At 39.9% G+C, this 25955-nt stretch overlaps 1 protein-coding gene across 1 annotated transcript in view; it reads left to right on the forward strand.

Moving 5' to 3' along the window:
* Nucleotides 1-25955, forward strand: part of TEX11 (testis expressed 11) — a 422533-nt gene that overhangs the window by 262583 nt on the left and 133995 nt on the right. Inside the window, exon 16 of the mRNA XM_059678680.1 lies at nt 16442-16544. Within this exon, the coding sequence (XP_059534663.1) occupies nt 16442-16544 (103 nt within the window). The remainder of the gene's footprint in view (nt 1-16441; nt 16545-25955) is intronic.

Here is a 25955-nt window from a genome sequence, read left to right on the forward strand (position 1 = left end):
GAGAGTATGTTTATTAAACTTGGGAATGGTGAAACAAGAAAGGGCTTAGGATAGAAGAAGCAACAGGAGAGAGACTAGGCGGGGCTGCTTTGGCTCTCTAGAAACGTTATGGGAAAAGTGAGCCAAAGCAGGGCTGCTGTCAGCTCATTGGAGAGTCAGAGAAAAGGGGGCCTTGGGGACAGGTTCAGGGGTTAACCTGGCACAAGCTGGCGCTGCCCATTGCTCCCCCTGGTTGCAAGTCTCCTGGTGTCTCTTAGAGTTTAGGAGATGCAGGCCTGTGGAGGAAGGAGAGGCAGAAGGAAACAGTGCAGGCATGCTCCCAGGAGGAAGGGTGGACCAATCCCTTTTAACTTTAATAATTCTAGTAGGTGTATTATGGTTTTATTTTAATGTAGTGAAATTTATTAAAATGCTTAATGGTTTATGTTTATTGTGTGCTAAGAAATTTTTGTCTGACCCAAGATAGCAAATTTTCCACTATGTCTTATTCTAGAAATTTTAAGTTTTAGTGTTTTTGTGTCAGCTTTTGGTCCATTTGAGTAAATACGGGTGTATATAGATCAAGGTTCATTTTTTCCCCCATGTACATATCATGGTGTTCTAGCACCAGTATCGAAAGACTACCCTTAGCTAATTGAATTACCTTAGCTTCTTTGTCAAAAATTAATTGATCATAAATATTTGGATCTGCTTCTGTACTCTATTTTGTTACATTGATTCTATGTATCTATCTTTATGCAAATACTACACTCCCTTGATTATTTTAGTTTTATAGAAAGCCTTAAAATCAAGGTGTGTAAGTCCTCAACTTTGTTGTTTTTCAGAATCTTGTCTACTCTAAGTCCTTTATATTTCCACATAAATTGTAAAATCAGCTTGTTAATTACTACACAAATGCCTGGTGGGATTTTAATTAAGACTACATTGAATATATAGTTCAATTTGAGGACAGTTAACATTTTAAAAATATTGTGTTCCAATCCATTAACAGCATAGCTCTCTATTTTTTAGGTCTTCTTTAGTGTCTCTCATCAGTATCTTATCATTTTTTATTATTTTGTTTTTTAATATATTTTCCTGATTTCAGAGAGAAAGGGAGAGGGAGAGAGAGAGAAAAAAATCAATGATGAGAGAGAATCATTGATTGGCTGCCTCCTGCATGCTCCCAACTGCGGATCGAGCGTGTAACCCGGTTATGTGCCCTGACCGGGAATATAACTGTGACCTCCTGATTCATAGGTCAATGCTCAACCACTGAGCCACAATGGCCAAGCAATATCTTATAATTTTCAGCATAAAAATCTTGCACATATTTTAACTTTAACCCAAAGAATTCATGTGTTTGGCGATATTGCAAGTAATCTCACTTTGTTAATTTCAATTTCTAATTATTCATTGCTAGTATATAGAAATACAATCAATTTTTTAAATTGTGGTAAATTTTATCATCTTAACCATTTTTAAGTATACAATTCAGTGGCATTAAGTTACATACACAATATTATGCAAACACTGCACCATTCATCTCCAGAACTCTTTTCATCATGCAAAACTGAAACTCTGTGCCCATTAAATAGCAACTCACCACTTCTCCCAAACCAGTCCCTTGCAACCACAATTGTATGTTCTGTCTTTATAACTTTGACTACTCTAGGTACCTCATATAAGTAGAATCATACAATATCTGTCCATTTGTGACTGGCTCATTCCACATAGCATAATGTCCTCAAGGTTCATTCATGTTGTAGCATGTGTCAGAATTCCCTACCTTTTAAAAACAGAATAATGTTCCACTGTATGTATATAACATTTGTTTACCCATTCATCCGTTGATAGACACTTGGGTTGCTTCCACCTTTTAGCTTTTGTAAAACACTTCTATGAACATGAGTGTACAAGTATGTGAGTCCGTATTTTCAATTCTTTTGAGTATATAAGTAGGAGTAGAAAGGCTGAATCCTAGGGTAATTCTTTGTTTAACATTTTGAGGAATAGCCACACTGTTTTTCATAGTGAGTCCGTATTTTCAATTCTTTTGAGTATATAAGTAGGAGTAGAAAGGCTGAATCCTAGGGTAATTCTTTGTTTAACATTTTGAGGAATAGCCACACTGTTTTTCATAGTGGCTACACTATTTTACATTTCTACCAGAAATGCACACATGTTCCAATTTCTCTACACCTGATAAATACTTATTTTCTCTTGTGACCTTATTTTTTGTAATAGCCATCCTAATGGGTGTGAGTGATCTCTTGTGTTATTGATTTGCATTTCCCTAATGAGTAGTAATGTTGAAAATCTTTTTCTGTGTGGATATTGGACATTTTTATATCTTCTTTGGGGAAATGTAAAGTTCTTTTGCCCATTTTATCATTTGTTTATATTTTTTTGAGTTGTAAGTGTTCTTTATACATCTGAATATTAATCCATTACTAATGTATAATTGGCAGATATTTTCTCCCATTCTGTGCATTGTTTTTTCCCTTTCTTGGTAATTTTCTTCAAAGCACAAACATTGATGAAGTCCAAATATGTATTTTTTATTTTGTTGTCTGTACTTTTGGTGTCATATCCAAAAAATCACTGCCAAATCCAATGTTATGAAGACTTTCCCCTATGTTTCATTCTAAGACTTTTATAAATTTAGCTTTTACATCCATTTTGAGTTAATTTTTATATATGGTGTAAGATAAGGATCCAGCTTCATTCTTTTGCAGGTGGATATCCTATTCCCCCAACGTCATTTGCTGAAAATACTGTCCTTTTTCCATTGAATGGTCTTTGCAAAAATCATTTGGCCATCTGGGTTTTTTATTCTATTTCATTGGTCTATATGTCTGTGCTTACATCAGTATCACACTATTTTGATTACTATAACTTTGCAGTAAGTTTTAAAATTAGGAAATGTGAGTCTTCCAACTTTGTTCTTTTTTCTAGATCATTTTTGGCTAGCCAGAGTCCCTTGAGATTACATACGAATTTTAGGACATTTTTCTAAAAATTTCTACCAAAAAAATGCCATTGGGATTTTCATAGGAATTGCTCTGAATCACTTTGTTTCTTTTTAAAATGTTTTCATTCTGATAAAATATACATAATTTTTATTTTTTCTTAACTTTTCAGTTTTTCTTCTTTTTGCCTTCTATTTTCTTATGGCATTATTGGATGTTTATTTACCCTTATGTTTCTTTTTGTTAGTCTTCATTTCTGAGATGATTTACTTATTTAACCTCTATTTTTTCCTGAGTTCTAGTCTGAAGCGTTCTAATTCTTACTTATGCCATTCTTTCATAGCTTGTACATTTTTCTAATGTCTTTTAGCTCGTGTCAAAATATGGTTGGTTACAGTTTTGACTTGTTTTGTGGGCTGTTTATTCTTTTTTTTTACAACTTTATAAGGATATTTATCTTGAAACTCTACTGTTTCTCATTTTAACATGAAATTAGTTTTATTTAACTTTTACAATGAAGTGGGGTTTTCAAAAGTGTTATTAACTTCACAGAACTCCTCTCTCTCTCTCTCTCTCTCTCTCTCTCTCTCTCTCTCTCTCTCTCCCCGTGTGTGTGTGTGTGTGTGTGTGTGTGTGTGTGTGTGTGTGTGTGTGTTGTGGTGTTTAAAAAGAAGGCAACTTTCCCTGACTGGTGTGGTTCAGTTGGTTGAGAGTTTCCCCATGCACCAAAAGGTTGCAGGTTCAATTCCAAGTCAGGGCATGTGCCTGGATTGCAGGCTTGATCCCCAGTAGAAGGTGTGTAGGAGGCAGCCAATCAATAGTTCTCTCTCATTGATGTTTCTCTCTCTGTGTGTCCCTTACTCTCTCTAAAAGCAATAAAAACATTTTAAAAAATAATGCAGCCTGCTTTCTGAAATGTCCTGGTTTCAGTCCCACATACTCCATTTTTGGTATAGACTTGCACTATCCAAAATGATAGCCACTAGCCACATGTGGCTATGTATATTTAAATTAAAATTTGTAAAAATTCAGTTTTTCAGTTCCACTAGTCATATTTCAAATGCTAAATATGTGACTAGTGGATATTATATTAGATAGCACAATTATAAAACATTTCCATCTTAGTTCTGGAAGTCCTGGCCATAGCAATCAGACTAGAAAAAGAAACAAAAAGCATCCAAATTGGAAAGGAGGAAATAAAACTATCCTTATTCGCAGGTGACATGATACTGTACATAGAAAACCCTAAAGACTCCATCAAAAAACTACTAGATTTAATCAATTCAGAAACATAGCAGGATACAAAATTAACACCCAAAAACCATAGCATTTTTATACACCAATAGTGAACTCCCAGAAAGAGAAACTAAACAAAACAAAACAAAAAAACAAGCAATCCCATTTACCATTGCAACAACAAAAAATTAAGATACCTAGGAATAAAATTAACCAAGGAGGTAAAAGACCTGTACTCCAAAAACTACAGGATGTTGAAAAAAGAGATAGAGGAAGATATAAATAAGTGAAGAATATACCAGGCTCATGGATTGGTAGAATAAGCATCATTAAAATGTCCATACTATACAAGGCAATGTACAGATTCAATGCAATCCCTATTAAAATACCAACAGAATATTTCACAGACCTAGAACAAACATTCAAAAAATTTATATGGAACCCAAAAAGAACCTGAATAGCAACAGCAATCCTGAGAAAGAAGAATAAAGTTGGAGGAATCACAATACCAGATATCAAGGCTGGAAGAGGTTAATGGGGGGAAAAGGATGATCTATGTTATACTACAGAGCCACGCTGCTCAAAACAGCCTGGTACTGGCACAAGAACAGGCATATGGATCAATGGAACCGAACAAAGAACCCAGAAATCGACCCAAGCCACTATGCTCAATTAATATTTGACAAAGGAGGCAGGAACATACATTGGAGCATAAACAGTCTCTTCAATAAATGGTGTTGGGAAGTTAGACAGGTACATGCAAAAAATGAAACTAGACCATCAACCTACACCATATACAAGAATAAATGCAAAATGGATAAAAGACTTAAATGTAAGACAGGAAACCATAAAAGTCCTAGAAAAAAAACATAGGCAGGAAAATCTCACACATTTCTCAGAGCAATGTGTTTACTGATACATCTCCTAGACAATGGAAACTAAGGAGAACATAAACAAATGGGACTATATGAAAATAAAAAGCTTCTGCACTGCAAAAGAAACCATCAACAAAATAACAAGAAAGCCCACTGCATGGGAGAACATATTTGCCAATGATACATCCGATAAGGGGTTAATCTCCAAAATACATAGGGAACTTATAAAACTTAACAAAAGGAAGTCAAATAATCCAATTTAAAAATGGGCAAAGGACTTAAATAGACACTTCTCCAAAGTGGACATACAGAAATCCAAGGGACATATGAAAAAATGCTCAAAGTCACTAATTATCAGAGAGATGCATATCAAAATGACAATGAGACATCACCTCACACCTGTCAGAATAGCTGTCATCAACAAATCAACCAACAACAAGTGTTGGCAAGGTTGTGGAGAAAAGAGAACCCTAGTACACTGCTGGTGGGAAGGCAGACTGGTGCAGTCACTGAGGAAAACAGTATGGAGTTCCCTAAAAAAATTAAAAATGGAACTCCCATTTGACCATGCGATCCCACTTCTAGGAATATATCCCAAGAAACTAGAAACACCAATCAGAAAGGATATATGCACCCCTATGTTCATAGAGGCACAATTCACCATAGCTAAGATTTGGAAACAGCCTAAGTGCCCATCAGCAGATGAGTGGATTAAAAAACTTTGGTACATCTACACAAAGGAATACTATGCTGCGGTAAAAAAGAAGGAATTCTTGCCATTTGCAACAGCATGGATGGAACTGGAGAGCATTATGCTAAGTGAAATAAGCCAGTCAGAGAAAGATAAATATCACATGATCTCACTCATATGTGGAATATAATGAACCAAATAAACTGATGATCAAAAATAGACCTGGAGACAAAGTGTGAACAGACTGTTGAACCTCAGAGGGAAGGCAGGGGAGAGTGGGTGGGAATAGATCAACCAATGAACTTGTATGCATATATGCATAACCTGCAGACACAGACAGTGGGGTGGTGAGGGCCTGAGTGGGGGTGGGGGTACAGGAGCAAGCTGGAAGAGGTTAATAGGGGGGAAAGGAGGACCTATGTAATACTTTCAACAATAAAGATTTTTTAATTAATTAAATTTATAAAAATTCAGTTTCACTAGTCATATTTCATATGCTTAATATGTGAATAGTGGCTATTGTATTAAATAGCACAAATATATAACATTTCCATCATCACAGAAGTGCCATTGGACAGCACTAGTCTATACCTTTTCTTTCACTTCTTATTGTCTCCGCCTTATTCAACTTTGATTGTAATCACAGTTTCTCCTGGTCTGAAGCCTGTCTTAGAAGGGAGCTCAGGTGGGTCAAGTTTGAGGGTCCATAGGGGTTAGTCTTCTTTAGCTTCTTTATTTATGCTGTGGGGCCTTGTACTCAATAATGGAAATGACAAATTTCCTCTCAATTTCAATTACTGTTCTGAAATTGCCCATTATGATTTTCAGTGAATTTCTATTAGCTATTTTAGGGTTATCCTTTTCTGTAGTCCCTTAGTGTGTGTGTGTGTGTGTGTGTGTGTGTGTGTGTGTGTGTGTATTTGATTTCAGAGAGGAAGGGAGAGGGAGAGAGAGATAGAAACATCAATGATGAGAGAAATTTATTGATCGTCTGCCTCCTGCACATTCCCTACTGGGGACTGAGCCCGCAATGTAGCCATGTGTCTTTGCCTGGAATCGAACCCTGGAGCCTTCAGTCTGCAGGCTGATGCTCTATCCACTGGGCCAAACCAGCTAGGGCCTATAGTTCTTTAAACACATTCATATTGCATCCTTTATTTCTTCATCCTGTACAGATGCTGATATAATGCAGGTCTTGTAGCTGTTGGTGTTTTGTCATCACCCATTTGTATTTTGGAACTCATGGGGATACTTTGTCATCCAGTTTTATTGTAAATGTTGTCTACCAGTTTTTAATTTGCCATCCACGTGCTCAGTCTGTTTTCATATGGGTATTCAGAGAAATTGAAAAACTATGCTTCTACCATGTCAGGGACAAGCTCCTCATGGGTGTGGGAAACTGAAAGAACACGCAGATACAAGCAGGCAAATGGGGCATGCTTTTTCACAAGCAAAGCGGCCAGCAACAGGCTGGTTAGTGGCAACTTATATGCAAGCTCAAAACAAGCTCAAACAAAAGAGGCTTTTTGCCAAATACAGAAAGGCACTCTTGCAGTGTATAGCTTTTTGTGTCCTTGCTTTTGCACCTGCATATAGCAAATTAGCCTTGAACACCCTGACTAAGATTCCCATGCTCATAGAGGCCTTGAACATCTGGCACACTCTAGAGAGGGCCCCCACACTCTACTCCAGTGATGGCGAACCTATGACACGCGTGTCAGAGGTGACACGCGAACTCATTTTTTTGGTTGATTTTTCTTTGTTAAATGGCATTTAAATATATAAAATAAATATCAAAAATATAAGTCTTTGCTTTACTATGGTGGCAAATATCAAAAAATTTCTATATATGACACGGCACCAGAATTAAGTTAGGATTTTTCAAAATGCTGACACGCCGAGCTCAAAAGGTTCGCCATCACTGCTCTACTCCTTGTGCTGGATAGTTTCTATGGGGTACTCTGGCCCATATGCTAGCACCTTGAGCACAGAGTCCACAACAGTATCACACACTACATCATGTTATGACCAATATTCCAGCCCCAATATCAATTTCAAGAATGCTTAATGCCATGCTCCTGAAAGTCTATCCCACCAGTCTCGGAGGGGTCATGGGACAGGGCTTGTATGGCTTATACTTTACTGTCCATCTCATGTTGGACACTGATTATATTCCCAAGGCTGGATCAAGGGGTGCAACTGTGATTTATAGTCATATCCGCTTCCCCAAGGGGATTGGAGGGCTATCCATGGCCCTTCTCCTGTAATGGACCATGGCCAGGTCCACTGCCTCTTCTCACTCTGCTAAGAGGGAAGGCCTTGGGTCACAACAGTTCATCTGTTGCTTTTACCTGCACATGCAGTGTCTGAGGATACCTCCGCATATACTTGTCTAGCCTAATTTTTAGGCTAGGTGGGTTCACCCCTAGGTGGAACTCAGATTTCCTGTCCTCACATGGGGCACTGGCCTACTAGCTTAGTAGTTAAGTCTATAAAGACAGCCCAGCTGTCTGTTCTAATGGCTAAAGTGCTACTTTGCCCAGTATCTGAATTTAACTATATAGTTTGTCAGTATCTAAATGGACAGTCACAGCTGTCTATGTAGTAGGGTTCTTCTCTACTAGACCTATCTGTACACTACATGGTCTCCGGGAGGGGTGGCATACCCTCTTGAAACAGACTAGGGAGTAGCTCCTCCATAGGAGCTTCATCCCTTCATAGTGTCTCATATGTCACAGGACCCAATAGGATTTGCAATTCCTGTGACACAGGGCTGGTACTCACCACTGCTCTTAGTTCCAAATAGGTCCCACTTTGCTAAAGTTGGGGTTTGTGCCTCTGTTAACATGGGCATGGGCACACAGGCCTGTAAGGCACCACACATGGTTGCCAACTGTCTCTCAACAAGAGAATATTGGCTCCCAGTTTTCTTCTATAACTGGGACCAAAACCTGATGGGTACCCTTCTCCGCCAACTTAGGCAACTGCCCTCTTGGCAGCTAGGTACCCTCTATTTCTGGGGTTCAACCCACGTTGCCCCCTTCCAGGACAACTGACACTAGCCATAACAATGGTGTCAAGTAGGGACTAGACACTTGCCAATACCTCCAAAAGACCAACAACATAGGTCTGTCACAAACTGCTGGCAGCTGCATTCAAATCTGCAAGAGAATCAGAGGTGGTTAACACAACATTAATAACACAATGAAACACTGACATCGTGGCTGCCCCAGGTAGCCAAATCCCGTGCCATCAAACCATGACAAATGGAAGGGATATATAAACATCCCTGAGGGAAGGCGACCCAAGTCCACTGTCAACCCTCCTACTCAAAAGCAAACTGTCCTTGACTCTCTGGAGCCATGTCCATGGAGAAGAAGGCACCAGCCAAGTCTATCACTTAGAGCAGCGGTTCTCAACCTTTGGGTCGCGACCCCTTTGGGGATCGAATGACCCTTTCACAGTGGTCGCCTAAGACCATAGGAAAGCACATATATAATTACATATTGTTTTTGTGATTAATCACTATGCTTTAATTATGTTCAATTTGTAACAATGAAAATACATCCTGCATATCAGATATTTACATTATGATTCATAACAGTAGCAAAATTACAGTTACGAAGTAGCAATGAAAATAGTTTTATGGTTGGGGGTCACCACAACATGAGGAGCTATATTAAAGGGTCGTGGCATTAGGAAGGTTGAGAACCACTGACTTAGAGGCATCACTGCAATGCCAGTGCAGGGTAATCTATGCAATCTGCTACAGCTGGCACCACGAAGTATAGCAGGGACGTCACTCTACTCACTTCTCTGCAAGCCATAGTCAGTCGCCAGGTGCCTTCAGGCCCCTCTTTATTGGCCATACTGGAGAATTGTAGGGGCTGTACATGGGCCAGATAATCTTTGCTTTTTCCACCTGCAAGAATGTCTGTCTAATTTCCTCATGACCTTCTGGGAGAAGGTACTGCCGCACTCCACTGCCCATCGATGGGGATTAGGTAGTGTCAGCCGCATGATGCAGGTACCCTCTATTGACTGGCTTTACCACACACGCATCCGCAGGTGGAATTCACCCTGGGTCCTTGCAGTTGTTAACCCTTCCAGCACATCCATTCCTAGATGTATGTGTGTATGGGAAAGATATACATATTATAGGCCTTCAGGGGGAGGCGGCCAATACCCAGTGTCAAGGTTGCCTGTCGTACACAGACAGTTCTGCCTCCGTACCCATCTATATGTGCCACCAGGCCCATATATCTGTCTGGGTTGCTATATAGTAAGCTGAAGTCTGCACTGGTATCCACTGATGCCAACACATATTGCATGTTGCAAGGGGACCAATATATAGTAAGTTCAACGTGCAGCCTCCAATCCTCCAGGTTCCCCCCAACTGGGTCCCTTGGCCTTTTTTCTCAGTCTAGGAGATTAAATTCCTCCTCCCTGGAGGAGTCTAAGGATCCTCGGAGGCCCACCAGTCTCAGGGAACTGCCTTTCTTCAGCAGCTTCTGGAAACGCTGTCCTACCAGTATTTGCTTCCACAGGGCCAGCAGCACATCATTAGGCTGCTGATCTATCTTCTCTTTCTTAACTCCTGCAGCCAGCAAGTCTATCCACATTTGCTTGTGGGAGATTTTCACAGGTTCTGTCCCCGCTGCTTTTCTGGATCCCAAGCCCATCATCTTAGGCACCACCTTACGTACCTTAGGCTTCTGCACAGTCACTGGTCTCGCTATTCCCTTTTCTCGTCACTTGACCTCCATGTCCTCCAAGCAGGCCATGGATGTGGTGACCTCGTGTTTACAGTGGTCTACAGAAGGGGTCAAAATAGCTGCCAGTGAGCCAAATGCCACCAGAGGAGTGACAGCGAGAATCAAGTCTTTCATATGCGTTGTAAAACGCTCATCATCAGGACCACCAGTATTCAAGTTAAACAGGGCTTGTCTCATGCCCTTTTCTCATATCACTTGCACTAAATCAATATACATAGTCCATTTACTCACGGTCTTGGGCAATTCTCCGGCATCCTGCCAAATGCTTCGAGATGCCACCATTAACCAGTCCATCAGGGAGTGATCTCCCTGTCCAGCTCCCAAATGGCAACTGATCTGCTATCACTGCCACAAGGAGGGGTGGGTCGTTATGGAAGCTAACTTCTCCATCTCGGCTGGAGACAGCTACAAGCTGTCTGCACCATCATCCCACAACCTTAGGAGCCATGCCAGAATAAGCTCCCCGGGCCTCTGCTGTCTCTGTTATCCTAATTCCCTCAGTTCTGTAGGGGTATAGGAAGTATATGTTGTCAGTTGAGTAACAGTGGGCGGCCCTTGAGCCCCACCTCCTGGGGCCACAGGCTGATCGTGCTCCAGAAGTCTCTTCACGATCAGTCATGCCTGCAAAACAGGGGTCGCTACACCCACCGCAGCACCATCCTCCAAGCCATCTCCTGGCTCTCCCGGCCCTTCCTGTCTAATACGTGCATCTGGGCCTCCAAGGCCTCCTCCAGGGTCTGTAACTCCTGTATCTTAGCTTCCTGAGCCAGTGTCTCTCAGTGCTGCAGTTTCAAGGCCATTAGGAGCAAACAGCCTACCTGCCCAGCAGTCTTCAGCTGGTCTTTGGGAATTCAGTCCATCAAGGACGACAAAACTTTCTCTAACACCTCCAGCGTTACCTCAATTTGCTCCCAGTCTTTGGGGGAGTCCAAAGTATCAGGACGGCTGCTACTGGATACCACATCCCGGTTGGAGACTACATGTCCCTTGAAGGGGTAGACGGGGCACTTACCCCAGAATCCTGTTGACTGTGCCAAGTGTCAGGGGCATGCTCCTCAGCCAGGGGCTTGACCTTTGTGGGTTCAGGAAACTGAAAGAACACATAGGTACAAGCAGGCAAATGGGGCATGCTTTATTACAAACAAAGCATCGAACAACAGGTTGGTCAGTGGCAACTTATATGCAAGCTCAAGACAAGCTCAAACAAACAAGCCTTTGTGCCAAATACAGAAAAATATGCCTGCACAGTATATAGCTTTTTGTGTCCTTGCTTTTGCACCTGCCTATAAGCAAATTAGCCTGGAACACCCTGACTAGGATTCCCATGCTCATAGTGGCCTTGAACATCTGGCTCACTCTTGACAGGGCCCCCACATACCACCACCATATTTCTAGAACCCTTCAATGCAATTTATTTTTATATTGTTATTTTTTATACAGCTACCTTTTGAAACTCTCTTAATAATTTCAGTAATTTACTTATAAATTGTTTTTGCGTTTTCTACATATCCAATTATATAAATTGTGAATAATGACAATTTTGTTTCTTCCTTTTCAATCTTTATACCTTGTATATTTTTTTAATTGTATTGGTTAACACCCCCAGTACTATGATAAATAGCAGTGGTGTTCCTGATCTAAAAGGGAAAATTACCATAAATTATCAATAAGTATGATATTTGTTTCAGGTTATTTTTTAAACTCTATAAATATAGATAACTATATTAATTTCCTAGGGCTGCTGTAACAAAGGGCCACAAACTGAATGGCTTGTAACAACAGAAATGTATTCTTCTGGCCTGGCTGGTGTGGCTCAGTGGTTGAGCATTGGCCAATGAACCAGGAGGTCATGGTTCGATTCCCAGTCAGGGCATGACTGGGTTGTGGGCTCGATCCCTAGTAGGGAGCATACACGAGGCAGCTGATCGATGTTTCTATCTCTCTATCCCTCTCCCTTCCTCTCTCTAAAATCAATAAAATTATATTAACTTTAAAAAAGAAGAAAAAAAGAAATGTATTCTTCTGGAGGTTAGCAGTCCAAAATCAATAAATCAATGTGTCAGCAAGATCATGACCTCTCTGATGTCTCTAGTGGATTCTTCCTTGTCTCTTTCTAGCTTCTGATATTTGCCAGCAATCCTTAACTTTCCTTGGCTTGTAAATACATCACTCCAATCTCAATCTCTTTCATTACATGGTATTCTCCTTTTGTGTCTAATGTCTTCATATAACATTCTCATCTCTGTATTTTTGTCCAGATTCCCTTCTTCTTGTAAGGACCTCAGTCATTTAATTAAGAATCACCCTATCTAGTATGACCTCATCTTAACTTGATTACACCAGAAAGACTGTTTCTACATTGGGTGACATTCTGAGGTTCCATGGTGGCCATGAATTTTGGGCAGAAACTATTCTACCCAGTAAAGATACTGTACACTAAGCATGTCAAACTCAAAGGCTAACACGGGCCAAATAAACAACATTTAAGTTTATGTGAGCCACAAAAAAACAAAAGCTTCAATTTTCATAGAAACATAGGTTTATTTCTATTATAGAGAAATGCTGAGTACAAAAGGGCTGAAATAAATGAGTAATCGTTAACATAGAATAATAAAACATTTTAATAAAAATTAATATTTTTTCTTGAACATTAACTTACCAGACACTGAATAACTGCACAAATTAATACACATAATGCAAATAAACCTATTTTTCTTGTTCTCCGAAAGCAAAATATTTCCTGTTGTGCACACCAAACAAGTCAGTATAAGACTAATGATGTCACAATCGGCTGCTAAAATATTCACTGCTGGTATTAGTGGAAAGAAATGGTGTGCCTGTGTGTAAGGCATGTAAGGGAAATGAATGCAACACGATTATAGTAATCAGTCATTAGTGAAGGTTGTAGTTCATTATTAATAATTATGTATAACAAGATATAGTAAAAAATTAAGTTACAAAATTTTTATTAAAACATTTCTTACATACCGTTATTTTGGCTGGGCCACAAAAATATTCATTGTGGGCCGCATGCAGCCTGCAGGCCACAAATTTGACATGCTTGCTGTACATCAAATTAAAGAAGTCCCCTTCTATGGATCATTTGCCTAAGAGATTTCTATTTTGTTTTATTAAAACAACCATATGACACCAGGGACATAAAGGGAGAAATTGAATTGACCCCCTCCACCGCACACACATCCCTCTCTAGACATTCATCACACTATTTTCTGCGTCCATGGGTTATGCATATATGCATTTAAGTTCTTTACTTAATCTCTGCCCACCCACCCTCACCTTCCCTTTCCTCTGAGATCCATCAGTCTGTGGCATGTTTCCATGCCTCTGGACCTATTTTGTTTGTCAATTTATTTTGTTCATTAGATTTCACATATAAGTGAGATCATGCGGTACTTGTCTTTCTCTGACTGGCTTATTTCCTTAGCATAATACTCTCTTGGACCCTCCATGTTATCTCAAAGTGTAATAGATCCTTCTTTTGTAGAGCTGCATAGTATTCCATGATATAAATGTACCACATCTTTTTTATTCACTCATCTACTGATGGGCATTTGGTCTGTTTCCAGATCTTAGCTATTACAAATAACACTGCTATGAACATAGGGGTGCATATATTCTTTCTGATTTGTGTTTCAGGATTCTTAGGATATAATCCTGGAAGTGGGATTACTGTGTTAAACAGCAGTTTGATATTTAATTTTTTGAGGAAACTCCATACTGTTTTCCATAGTGGCTGTACCCCACCAGCAGTGTACTAAGATTCCCTTTTCTCCACATCCTCGCCAATACTTGTCACTTGTTGATTTATTGATGGTAGCCAATCTGACATGTCTGAGGTGATACTTAATTGTCATTTTAATTTGCATCTCTGTGATAATTAGTGACTTTGAGCACTTTTTCATATGTCTCTTGGCCTTCTGTATGTCCTCTTTGGAAAAGCATCTTTTTAGATCCTTTGCCCATTTTTTAATTGATTGTTTGTCTTCCTTTGGTTGAATTGTATGAGTTCTTTATATATTTTTGTAAATTAACCTTCTGATGTGTCATTGGCAAATATATTCTCCCATAGAGTGGCTCCCTTTTCATTTTGTTGATGGTTTCTTTTGCTGTGCAGAAGTTTTTATTTTGATGTAGTCCCATCTATATATATAAAAAGCCAGTGTCCATGATGACCAGGATAACCAAAATGACCAGTCACCATTAGGTGCATTGAGCACCTCTCAGTCCCTCCCCCGCAGCCCACAGGCTCCGATCATAACAAGGCAGGCAGTGGGTGGGCAGGCAGCGAGTACGGCGAGCAGCAGCGCGTGAGTGAGCGGGGGGGGGGGGGGGGGCGGGGGAGTTGTGAGTGCAGTGAGCAGCGGCAGGCGGGTGGGCGGGGCAGCAAGCGCGAGCAGTGGCAGGCTACTGCATGTGATTTCACACATTGGACCTCTAGTCTATAATAATAAAAGCATAATATGCTAATTAGACCAGAGTTCCTTCCAGACGAAGCTGGGGCTGTGAGGGCCGAGGCAGAAGAGGCAGCTGCCACAGCAGCAGGGGGCCGAGGCAGAGGCCACCAGACACCACGGTGATGGGGGCCGAGCCCCTTGCACGAATTTCATGCATCGGGCCTCTAGTGTTGAATAAGAGTGGTGAGAGCATATATCCCTGTCTTGTTCCTGTTCTTAAGGGAAATGCTTTTAGTTTTTGTCCATTGAGTGTGACATTGGCTACAGGTTTGTCCTATATGGCCTTTATTATTTATTTTATTTTTTTTTAAATATATTTTATTGATTTTTTACAGAGAGGAAGGGAGAGGGATAGAGAGTTAGAAATATCAATGAGAGAGAAACATTGATCAGCTGCCTCCTGCACACCCACTCCTGGGGATGTGTCTGCAACCTAGGTACATGCCCTTGACCAAAATCAAACCCTGGACCCTTCAGTCCGCAGGCCAACGCTCTATCCACCGAGCCAAACCAGTTAGGGCTGGCCTTTTTTATTTTGATGTATGATCCTTCTATTCCACTTTGCTGACAGTTTTTATTTAAAAAGAGGTGCTGGATTTTGTTAAATGCTTTTTATGAATCTAGTGATATGATCATGTGATTTTTATCATTCATTTTGTTACTGTGATGTTTCACATTTATTTCATTGCATTCTTCAAACAGTCAAGGTTACTTTTTTGCTGTCCCCTGGGGATATTGGTGGAGTATGTTTACTTCTGGTTTGCCCTTAGCTTTAAGAGTTTAACTTCTTGGGCCTTGATGTCTGTTTCCCTGACCTAGTTTGATCCATTAAAAGTAAAGTTAAAATTTTCCTGGATTTACTAATGTCCACCAGAAAAAAACCTGGCTTTAATTTTCTGCTTATTTCTATGGAATCTCACTTTATCTTAAATTTTGCTTGGTAATTACTTTGCATATATTGTCAGTCACTGTTGGAATTAAAAAAAAATGTTACCACATATATATTGCACATTATGTTCAGAAGCAGAACTCACTGTGTCTTTAGCATTTAAAAAAAAACACAAAACAGTTCTTGCCCTAGCCGCTTTGGCTCAGTGGATAGAGCGTCAGCCTGTAAACTGAAGGGTGGCTGGTTCAGTTCTGGTCTAGGGGATGTACCTGGGTTTCAGGCTTGATCCCCAAGACCAACATCAATGTTTCTCTCTCTTTCTCTCTTCCCTTCCCTTCCACTCTCTCTAAAAGTCAATGGGAAAAATATCCTCGGGTGAAGATTTAAAAAGACAACAACACAAAAAACAGTTATTTAAAGACTTTTCTTAGTTTCATGTATTTTCTTTGAGTACAACTTAGCCATTTTGACTATGTAAATAATATTAGCACAATACAGTAAGGTCTTCCTTAAAGCTTTTATAAAAGAGATCCAATTTTATTTTTTCAGGCTAAAGAAGCAGTGGCAGAAGCTGAACATCTTGATCCTGGAAATATTTTCACTCAATTTTATCTATTCAAGATTGCAGTCATAGAAGGCAATTCTGACGGAGGTATGTTATTTATGAGTTTCATTTAACTGTTAACACAAATAATAAAAATAATCCTCTTTGATCATAATATAAAAAACATTGTAAGACAATGAAACAATGAAGATATATAAATATATATATATCATATATATCGTATATATTCTAGATTTCCTATATAAAGATAATACAACCATGCAAAAAAGAAACTAGGGAAGGTTACATAAGAATAAAAGAACAGGGCCTACCTATTGAGGGAGTAGGATCTAGTCAGATGTGGGACAAAAACTGGGGGGAAAGTTGTCATGATACACTTTTTTGAAAATATATTTTTATTGATTTCAGAGAGGAAGAGAGAGGGAGAGAGATAGAAACATCAATGATGAGAGTGAATCATTGATTGGCTGCCTTCTGCATGGCCTACACTGGGGCTCGAGCCTGCAACCTGGGCATGTGCCCTGACCGGGAATCGAACCATGACCTCTTGGTCCATAGGTCAATGCTCAGTCACTGAGCCAAGCCAACTGGCCACAGTATACTTTTTTGAACTTTATGTTATTTGAACCAACCTATTTTTTTAAAAAAAATCAAGTTTAAAAAGGTCTGGGTGCAAGGGAGATTATACTGCAAACATCCATCAGTTAAGATCTGTCTTTAGAGAATGGAAGTCTTCAGGGTAACTTTTGACTGTTTTCACGTATTTGGGAGGTGATTAATGAGAGATTAGGCCTTGAGAAGGAGTTTCTATCTACAAAGTTGACAGTGTTGGAATTAATCAAATGAACCTCATCCCATTAGTGTTGTTTCTTTTTTATCAAGCATAGTTTCCTAGCTAGTGTCCCTGAAAGCACATGTATCTTGACTTGGTTATAGTTTATGCCTATGCTATAATAGTATTCTTATTCAGCCCTCAGAGTAGCTGAACCTAATCCTGGAGAAGTATGAGCTCCAGACTGGTTGCTCTTTGTGAAGGGCACAAGTTGAGAAATTGAAAAACTTGAATCTGAATATAATTTATACTAATCCAATTAAGCAACTATTCTTGAATGCCTCTTATATACATTAAATCCATAAGAAAATGGAAGATGACTTATTCTGCACTGAGAAAGAAATCAAGGATAGTAAACTATACCTGTATGTTAATTAAGGAGTAGAAAATTGAAGTAAACTGTTTATCAGGGTTAATATTGGTGTCATGTCCATCATTGATGTTTTCATTAGACACTTCTAGGCATTTGCTTTATTTGATTTACTATGTTGAAGTATAAAAGAACTAGAAATATTTTGCCAACAGAAATGACAAAAAATGGATTTCCTATTAAACCTTTTATTTTAATATTCTATTAAAATAAGCTCACTTTCAAACATAGCATCAACTCAGTGTTTTTACTTTTCTCCAATTATCTGTCACCATTTTTAAAGTCAAGTTTATGCAATAAAAGTTACTCTTGCATGATTCTATGAGGTTTATTTATATTAATAATTCTGTGAGTTTTGATAAATGCATACAGTATGACCAAGATACAGAACAAAAATTTACCTCAGCCCCTTTGTTGAAACTCCTTCCCATTACTTCCAGTCCTGGAAACTACTGACCTCATTTATAACTCTTTTTTCCAGAATGTCATATAAATGGACTCATCAGTGTGAAGCTTTTTTAGCTTGGCTTCTTTCACGTAGCACATTGCATTTAAATATGATCTATACTGCTGTGGTTTCCATATAAACTCTTTTTTATTTCCTAGTATGGATGTATCATAGTTTGGCTATCCATTTACCAGTTGAAGGATGTTTGCATGGTTTCCAGTTTGGATGATTAGGAATAAATGTGCTATAAACATCTGTTTGTAGGTTTTGTGTGGTGATATGATCACTTCTCTAGGAAGTGGATTGCTGTTATTTTTTAAATAATTTTTATTTTACAATTACAGTTGTCATAAAATATATTAGTTTCAGGTGTACAGCCCCTTGCTTAGACAAGTATATAACTTACAAAATGATCACTTTTATAAACCTAGTACCCATCTGACACCATATATAGTTATTACAATATTATTGACCATATTCCCTCTAAGGATGTTCTTTAACTACCAATTTGTACTTCTTAGTTTCTTCACTAACTTTTGGAATTTTAATTATGATGTGTCTGGGTGTGGGCCTCTGGGTTCTTCTTGCTTGGGATTCTCTGTGCCTCCTGAGCTTGTGTGACTTTTTCCTTCATCAGGTTAGGGAAGTTTTCTGCCATTATTTCCTCAAATACATGCTCTATCTCTGCTCACTTTCTTCACCTTCTGGTAATCTTATGATGTGAATATTGCCGTATTTCATGTTGTTCCACAGCTCCCTTAAGCTGTCCTTCTGTTTTTTCATTGTGTTTTTTTTGCTTTTTGTTTCTCTGATTGAGTTATTTTTTTCTACCTTGTCTTCTAATTCAGCGGTCACCAATCTGTCAGACCTCACAGACCACCAGTGGTCCATGGACCACCAGTTGGTGACCACTGCTCCAAAGGTTTCCTTAAACCAGCGGTTGCCAAACTTTCCGACCTCACGGACCACCAGTGCTTGGCAGACCACCGGTTGGCGATCACTGTTCTAATCCACTGATCTGATCCTCATCTCCCCCTAATCTGCTGTGTATTCCTTCCAATGTGTTCTTTACTAGTGCTACGTCATTCTTCATTTCTGACTCATCATTTTTCATAGTTTCTTTTTTTATACTTTAAATTCTTTATGTTTTAAAGTATTACATAAGTCTCCTTTTTCTCCCATTGCCTCTCCCCAACCGCCCCCATGACCCACCACATGCCTTCACCCCAACCCCATCTGTGTCCATTGGCTATGTTCATATGCATGCATACAAGTGCTTCAGTTGATCTCTTACCCCCCCTAACCTCTCACTTCCCCCATAGATTGGACAGTCTGTTCAATGCTTCTATGACTCTGGTTCTATTTTTGTTCATCAGTTTATGTTGTATATTATATTCCACAAATGAATGAGCTCATGTAATATTTATCTAACTCTGACTGGTGCTGGGGTCCAACCCCAGCGGGTCCAGGGGTCCCCAAAGGTGTGGACAGAGTCGGCGAAGAAGGAAGGAGACGGAGACAGTGTTCAGTTGATCAGCAGCCTAGCCAGGATCTACAGCCAGGATCTCTAGCCAAGTTCTGGTCTCGATCTCCAGAGAGGTTCTGCTTAGGATCTCCAGCCAGGTTCGGTCACCAGGTTCTAGTCAGGTTCTCTTGACATATTTCTGTAGTCAGGTTCAGTCCAGGATCCCCTGCCATGTTCTCTCGCCAGGCTCCGCCTCCAGGCTCCAAGGCCAGTCCCTGTCCAGGATCCTCCGGCATGCTCTCGCCAGCAAAGTTCTTCTGTCCCTAGAGAACGTTCTGTGTAGGTTCTGTGCCTAGGCTCTGTCTCTCTTGGTCCTGTCTTCCAAGCCCTGTGTCCTTAGTTCTGTGTTCTGAGTTCTGTCTTCTGAATTCTGTGTTCTAAGTTCTGAGTGTTTCTGTCTTATTACAACTGTATTTATACCAGTTGATTCAATCCTATCAATCTCTATTACAAAGGTTAGGGCGTTTCTTATCTCCATTCCAGGGAGAAAAGATTATGTAGTTTAAGCATGATTGTTCGTAGTTAAAGGGATTAATTACCCGCCTGGCACTTAGTTGAGGGGTTTTATTCCCTCCCTAACTTCAGGGGAAAATCCCTACCTGGGGATTCAACCTTTCTCGGAGAGGTGACCTTGGTTAAAACACAGCGCCAAGAAGGTGAGCAAACATATTAAGAACCGTATGCCATATATGCCAGGTCCCTTGAAACAGCAAGGATGGACCGGCTCCCGGAAAATTCCCCCTTTTTTATTTTTTAAAAGCAGGCATTAAAAAGAAAAACCTGAAACGCTCTCTTGTATCCATTTTAAGAGTAGGATTGGCGCTTTCTGCTATTACCTGAGTCCTGATCTATCACCCCAGGAAGAGCTTGCCAATCCTGCACTTTCCCGGGGTGGAAAGGCTGCAGTGGGGTTAAGGATAAGGCTCCTTGGGCCTACCTTCTCCCATGCCTCTACATTTACCTTTCCAGCACCTTTCCTTCCTCAGAAAAGCATGGACGTATTTCTTGTATAAAATGTTCTGTCTGACTGGGAGTAACCTTAATTCCTCTGCTAACAAGCATATATGTTAAAAGATCAATACGGAGTCTTTTTTCTTTAGACTCAGTATGGCACATCTTCTTAATCTAAAGATCAATACAGAGTCTTCTTTCTTTGGACTCAGTATGGCACATCTTCTCAATCTAAGAATCAATACAGAGTCTTCTTTCTTTGGACTCAGTATGGCACATCTTCTCAATCTAAGTTCTGTACTATCCACCTTCTTACCCTACTTATCCTCTATAGGGGGGTCTGTAGCACCCTGGTGGAGTCCTATCCGTCCCGAGTGTGGGGTTCTCAATGGGGGGGGGCTTACCTAAGGGAATCCTTTTCCAGGGGTTCCCAAAGGTGTGGACGGAGTCGGCGAAGACTATCCACCCTCTTCCTACGGTGGAGTCCGATCCGTCCCGAGTGCAGGGCGCTTACCTAGGGGTCCCTGTTCGGGCGCCATATGCCGGGGTCCAGCCCCAGCGGGTCCAGGGGTCCCCAAAGGTGTGGACGGAGTCGGCGAAGACTATCCACCCTTTTCCTATGGTGGAGTCTTATCCGTCCCGAGTGTGGGGGGGGCTAACCTAAGGGTCCCTGTTCGGGCGCCAGATGCCGGGGTCCAACCCCAGCGGGTCCAGGCGTCCCCAAAGGTGTGGACGGAGTCGGTGAAGAAGGAAGGAGACGGAGACAGTGTTCAGTTGATCAGCAGCCTAGCCAGGATCTACAGCCAGGATTTCTAGCCAAGTTCTGGTCTCGATCTCCAGAGAGGTTCTGCTTAGGATCTCCAGCCAGGTTCGGTCACCAGGTTCTAGTCAGGTTCTCTTGACATATTTCTGTAGTCAGGTTCAGTCCAGGATCCCCTGCCATGTTCTCTCGCCAGGCTCCGCCTCCAGGCTCCAAGGCCAGTCCCTGTCCAGGATCCTCCGGCATGCTCTCGCCAGCAAAGTTCTTCTGTCCCTAGAGAACGTTCTGTGTAGGTTCTGTGCCTAGGCTCTGTCTCTCTTGGTCCTGTCTTCCAAGCCCTGTGTCCTTAGTTCTGTGTTCTGAGTTCTGTCTTCTGAATTCTGTGTTCTAAGTTCTGAGTGTTTCTGTCTTGTTACAACTGTATTTATACCAGTTGATTCAATCCTATCAATCTCTATTACAAAGGTTAGGGCATTTCTTATCTCCATTCCAGGGAGAAAAGGTTATGTAGTTTAAGAATGATTGTTCGTAGTTAAAGGGATTAATTACCCGCCTGGCACTTAGTTGAGGGGTTTTATTCCCTCCCTAACTTCAGGGGAAAATCCCTACCTGGGGATTCAACCTTTCTCGGAGAGGTGACCTTGGTTAAAACACAGCGCCAAGAAGGTGAGCAAACATATTAAGAACCGTATGCCATACATGCCAGGTCCCTTGAAACAGCAAGGATGGACCGGCTCCCGGCAGACTGGCTTATTTCTCTTAGCATAATGCTCTCCAGATCGATCCATTGATGTTGAAAATGGTAAGAATATTGTCTTTTTTACAGAAGCATAGCATTCCATTGTGTAGATGTACCACAGTTTTTAATCCACTCATCTGCTGATGGGCGCTTAGGCTGTTTACAAATCTTAGCTATTGTAAATTGTGTTGCTATGAACATAGGGCTGCATATATCCTTTCTGATTGGTGTTTCTGTTTTCTTGGGATATATTTCTAGAAGTGGGATTACTGGGTCAAATGAGAGTACCATTTTTAATATTTTGAGGAAATGCCATACTGTTTTCCACAGTGGCTGCACCAGTCTGCATTTCTACCAGCAGTGCACAAGGGTTCCTTTTTCTCCGCATCCTGGTCAGCACTTTTTGTTTGTTGATTTGCTGATGATAGCCATTCTGGCAGGTGTGAGATGGTACCTCATTGTTGTTTTGATTTGCATCTCTCAGATGATTAGTGACTTTGAGCACGTTTTCATATGACTCTTGGCCTTCTGTATGTCTTCTTTCAAGAAAATGTCTATTTAGGTCCTTTGCCCATTTTTTGATTGGATTGTTTATCTTCTTTTTGTTAAGTTGTGTGAGTTCCCTATAAATTTTGGAGATTAAACCCTTATTGGAGATAGCATTGGCAAATATGTTTTCCAATATAGGGGGTTTTCTTGTTGTTTTGTTGATGGTTTATTTAATGTGTAGAAGCTTTTTATTTTGATGTGGTCCCATCTGTTTATTTTCTCCTTAGTTTTTATTGCCCTAGGAGCTGTATTGGTAATGATATTGCTATGACAAATGTCTGCTATTTTGCTGCTTATGGCTTTTTCTAGGATTTTTATGGCTTCCTGTCTGATGATTAAGTCCTTTATCCATTTTGTGTGTATTTTTGTGTATGGTATAAATTGGTGGCCTAATTTCATTTTTTTTGCATGTATCTGTCCAATTTTCCCAGCACCATTTATTGAAGAGACCTTCTTGACGCTATTGTATGCTCTTGCCTCCTTTGTAAATATTAATTGAGTATAATGGCTTGGGTCGATCTCTGAGTTCTCTGTTCAGTTCCATTGGTCTACATGTCTGTTCTTGTGCCAATACCAGGCAGTTTTGAGAACAGTGGTTCTGTAGTATAGATTGATATCTGGTATTGTGATCCCTCCAACTTTGTTCTTCATTCTCAAGATTGCTGCAGCTATTCGGGGTCTTTTTTAATTCCAGATGAATTTTTGGAGAGTTTCTACTAGGTCTTTGAAGTATGCTGTTGGTATTTTAATGGGTATTACATTGAATCTATAGATTGCTTTTGGTAGTATGGCCATTTTAATGATGTTGATTCTAACCATCTGTGAACACAGTATATTCTTCCATTTGCTTATGTCTTCCTCTATATCTTTTTTTAAGGTCCTGTAATTTTCTGAGTACAGGTCCTTTATTTCCTTGGTCAAATTTATTCCTAGGCATCTTAATTTTTTTGTTTTTGCAGTGGTAAATGGGATTTTTTTTTCATTTATCTTTCTGTAAGTTCATTATTGGTGAATAAAAAAGCCATAGACTTATGAGTGTTAACTTTGTATCCTGCTATATTGCCGAATTCATTTGTTAGTTCTGGTAGTTATCAGCAATCCACAGCTTTCGGCTCCCTCTCTTGAGACTGGGTGCCTTTGGAAAGGACAAAGATGTACACCAGGTCTGCTTTTCCTAGCCCCAGATCCAGAAGGAGATCATGCAAAGACTCAAAGCATTCTAGAATCTGATTGTTATTTTCCATCTTAGTTTGCTTCAGGCTATAGACCATAGCGAAGTGTAGACTTTACATGGTGGGTGAGAGGTTTTCCAACAGGGTGTGGCAATTGCTACCCTCCTGTATGGTAAATGACTGCCTGTGAAAGATGTCCTCTGCAGTATGAGGGAATGACTCAGCACAAGAAACCGAGGTGTCTGCCTTGCAAGCTATAATGCTGGAGCCCCCAACGCTGGATTCTCTTCATTTAGTTCTAGTCTACTCTGCCCTCTCTCTGCTGGAGCCCAACATAAGTGGCTACACACGAAATTTTGTGCATTGGCCCTTTACGATGGTGGCTGCATTTCCAGCCTTCTCTCACTGGTAGACAACAATCCCACTGCTTTTCACAGCTAGATGGTATGTGGGTACCTTTTCCAGTTCTGGTGCTCTTGGCTGGGGAGCCCAACTTAGGGTTTAGACCCCAGAGTTCTTAGTGGAAACCCCCCACAGCTGAGATATCCCTCTGGAACTTTAGCTGCTTCCTGTGGGAGCCCTGCCAGCCCCCTCACACTTCTGAACTTCCTACCCGTCCCAAGCAGTCTCTACTTTCAGTCCTTGGTTATCAGGGTTCTCTCCAGCTAGTCTTCAGTTGACTATTCAGGATGTTTTTTCTGTATTTTAGTTATAATTCTAGTTTGGTCCTGGGAGAGTGTCAGTGTAGCTTCCACTATATCTGCTGCCATTTTGGAACTTCTCCTTTGATATTGAATTTGGTCATATAGTTTTTCTGCATCTACTGAAATGATCAATTTTTTTAAAAGTTTGTTTGTTAAGGTGAGCAGTTACATTGATTTTTCAACTGTTAAACTAATACTGCATTCCTGTGATAAGCTCCTCTTATTCATGATATATTCTCCTTTTTACATACTATTATATTTAATATGCTGTTTGTTTAAAAATATTTTTACATGTGTCTATGACTGATATTGGTCTGTATTTCTTTTTTCCTGTAATGTTTTTGGTTTTGCCATCTGGGTAATACTGACTTCATAAAATGAGCTCAGAAATACACCCTCCTTTTAACTTTCTAGAAGAGCTGCTGCTGCTCAGTGGTATTAATTTACTTTTTAAATGTTTGGTAGAGTTCACCAGTGAAGCCATTTGGGCCTGGATTTTTCTTTATAGGGAGGTTTTTAATTATAAACTCAATTTCTTTAAGAGTTATAGGGCCATTCCCCTTATTTATTATTTCCTGATTGAGTTTTAGTAGATTGTTTCTTTCAAGAAATTTGTCAGCCCACCAGTAGGTCACGGTTCAATTCCTGGTCAGGGCACATATCCAGGTTGTGGGTTTAATTCCCAGTGTGGGGCATGCAGGAGACAGGCAATCAATGATTCTCTGTCATCATTAATGTTTCTGTCTCTCCCACTCTCTTACTCTCTGAAATCAATAAAAATATTTTAAAAAAGAAATTTGTCAGTTTCATCTAAGTTGAAATTATTGGCCTGAAGTTAATCATTATTTCTCCCATATTAACTTTTTTAAATCTGTAAAAGCTATATTGATATCACCTTTCTTATTCCTAATATTTGTAGTTCGTGTCTTCTGTCATTTTCTTCTTGTCAGAGTGACTGGAAGTTGGTCAGTTTTATTGAGCTCATAGAACCAGTTTTTGGTGTTATTAATTTTTCTCTATTTTTTTCTGCTTTCTATTTCATTTATGTTCTGATTTTTGTAATTTCTATTATTCTGCTTATTTTGAGTTTCATTTGATTTTCTATTTCCAGTTTCCAAGGGTGAAAGCTAAGGTCATTGATTTAAGACCTTTATTCTTATCCAATATAAACAATTAATGCTATAAATCATCTTCTAAGTAATGTGTTTTAGTGATGATTCATAAATTTTGATATGGTGTGTTTTCATTTTAATTCAGTTCAAAATACTTTCTAATATTGAGTTTTGATTCCTTTGGATTATTTAAAAATGTTCTACTTATTTCCCAAATATTTGCCGATTTCTAGATAACTTTCTTTTATTAATTTTTTTAACTTTGAGATATAATTTATATCCCATAAAGTATATAATTCAGAGGGTTTTTTTCTGGTGTTTTTTAAATTTTCTTAC

The sequence above is a fragment of the Myotis daubentonii genome, chromosome X (assembly GCF_963259705.1).
Source record: "Myotis daubentonii chromosome X, mMyoDau2.1, whole genome shotgun sequence".
Taxonomy (NCBI): domain Eukaryota; kingdom Metazoa; phylum Chordata; class Mammalia; order Chiroptera; family Vespertilionidae; genus Myotis; species Myotis daubentonii.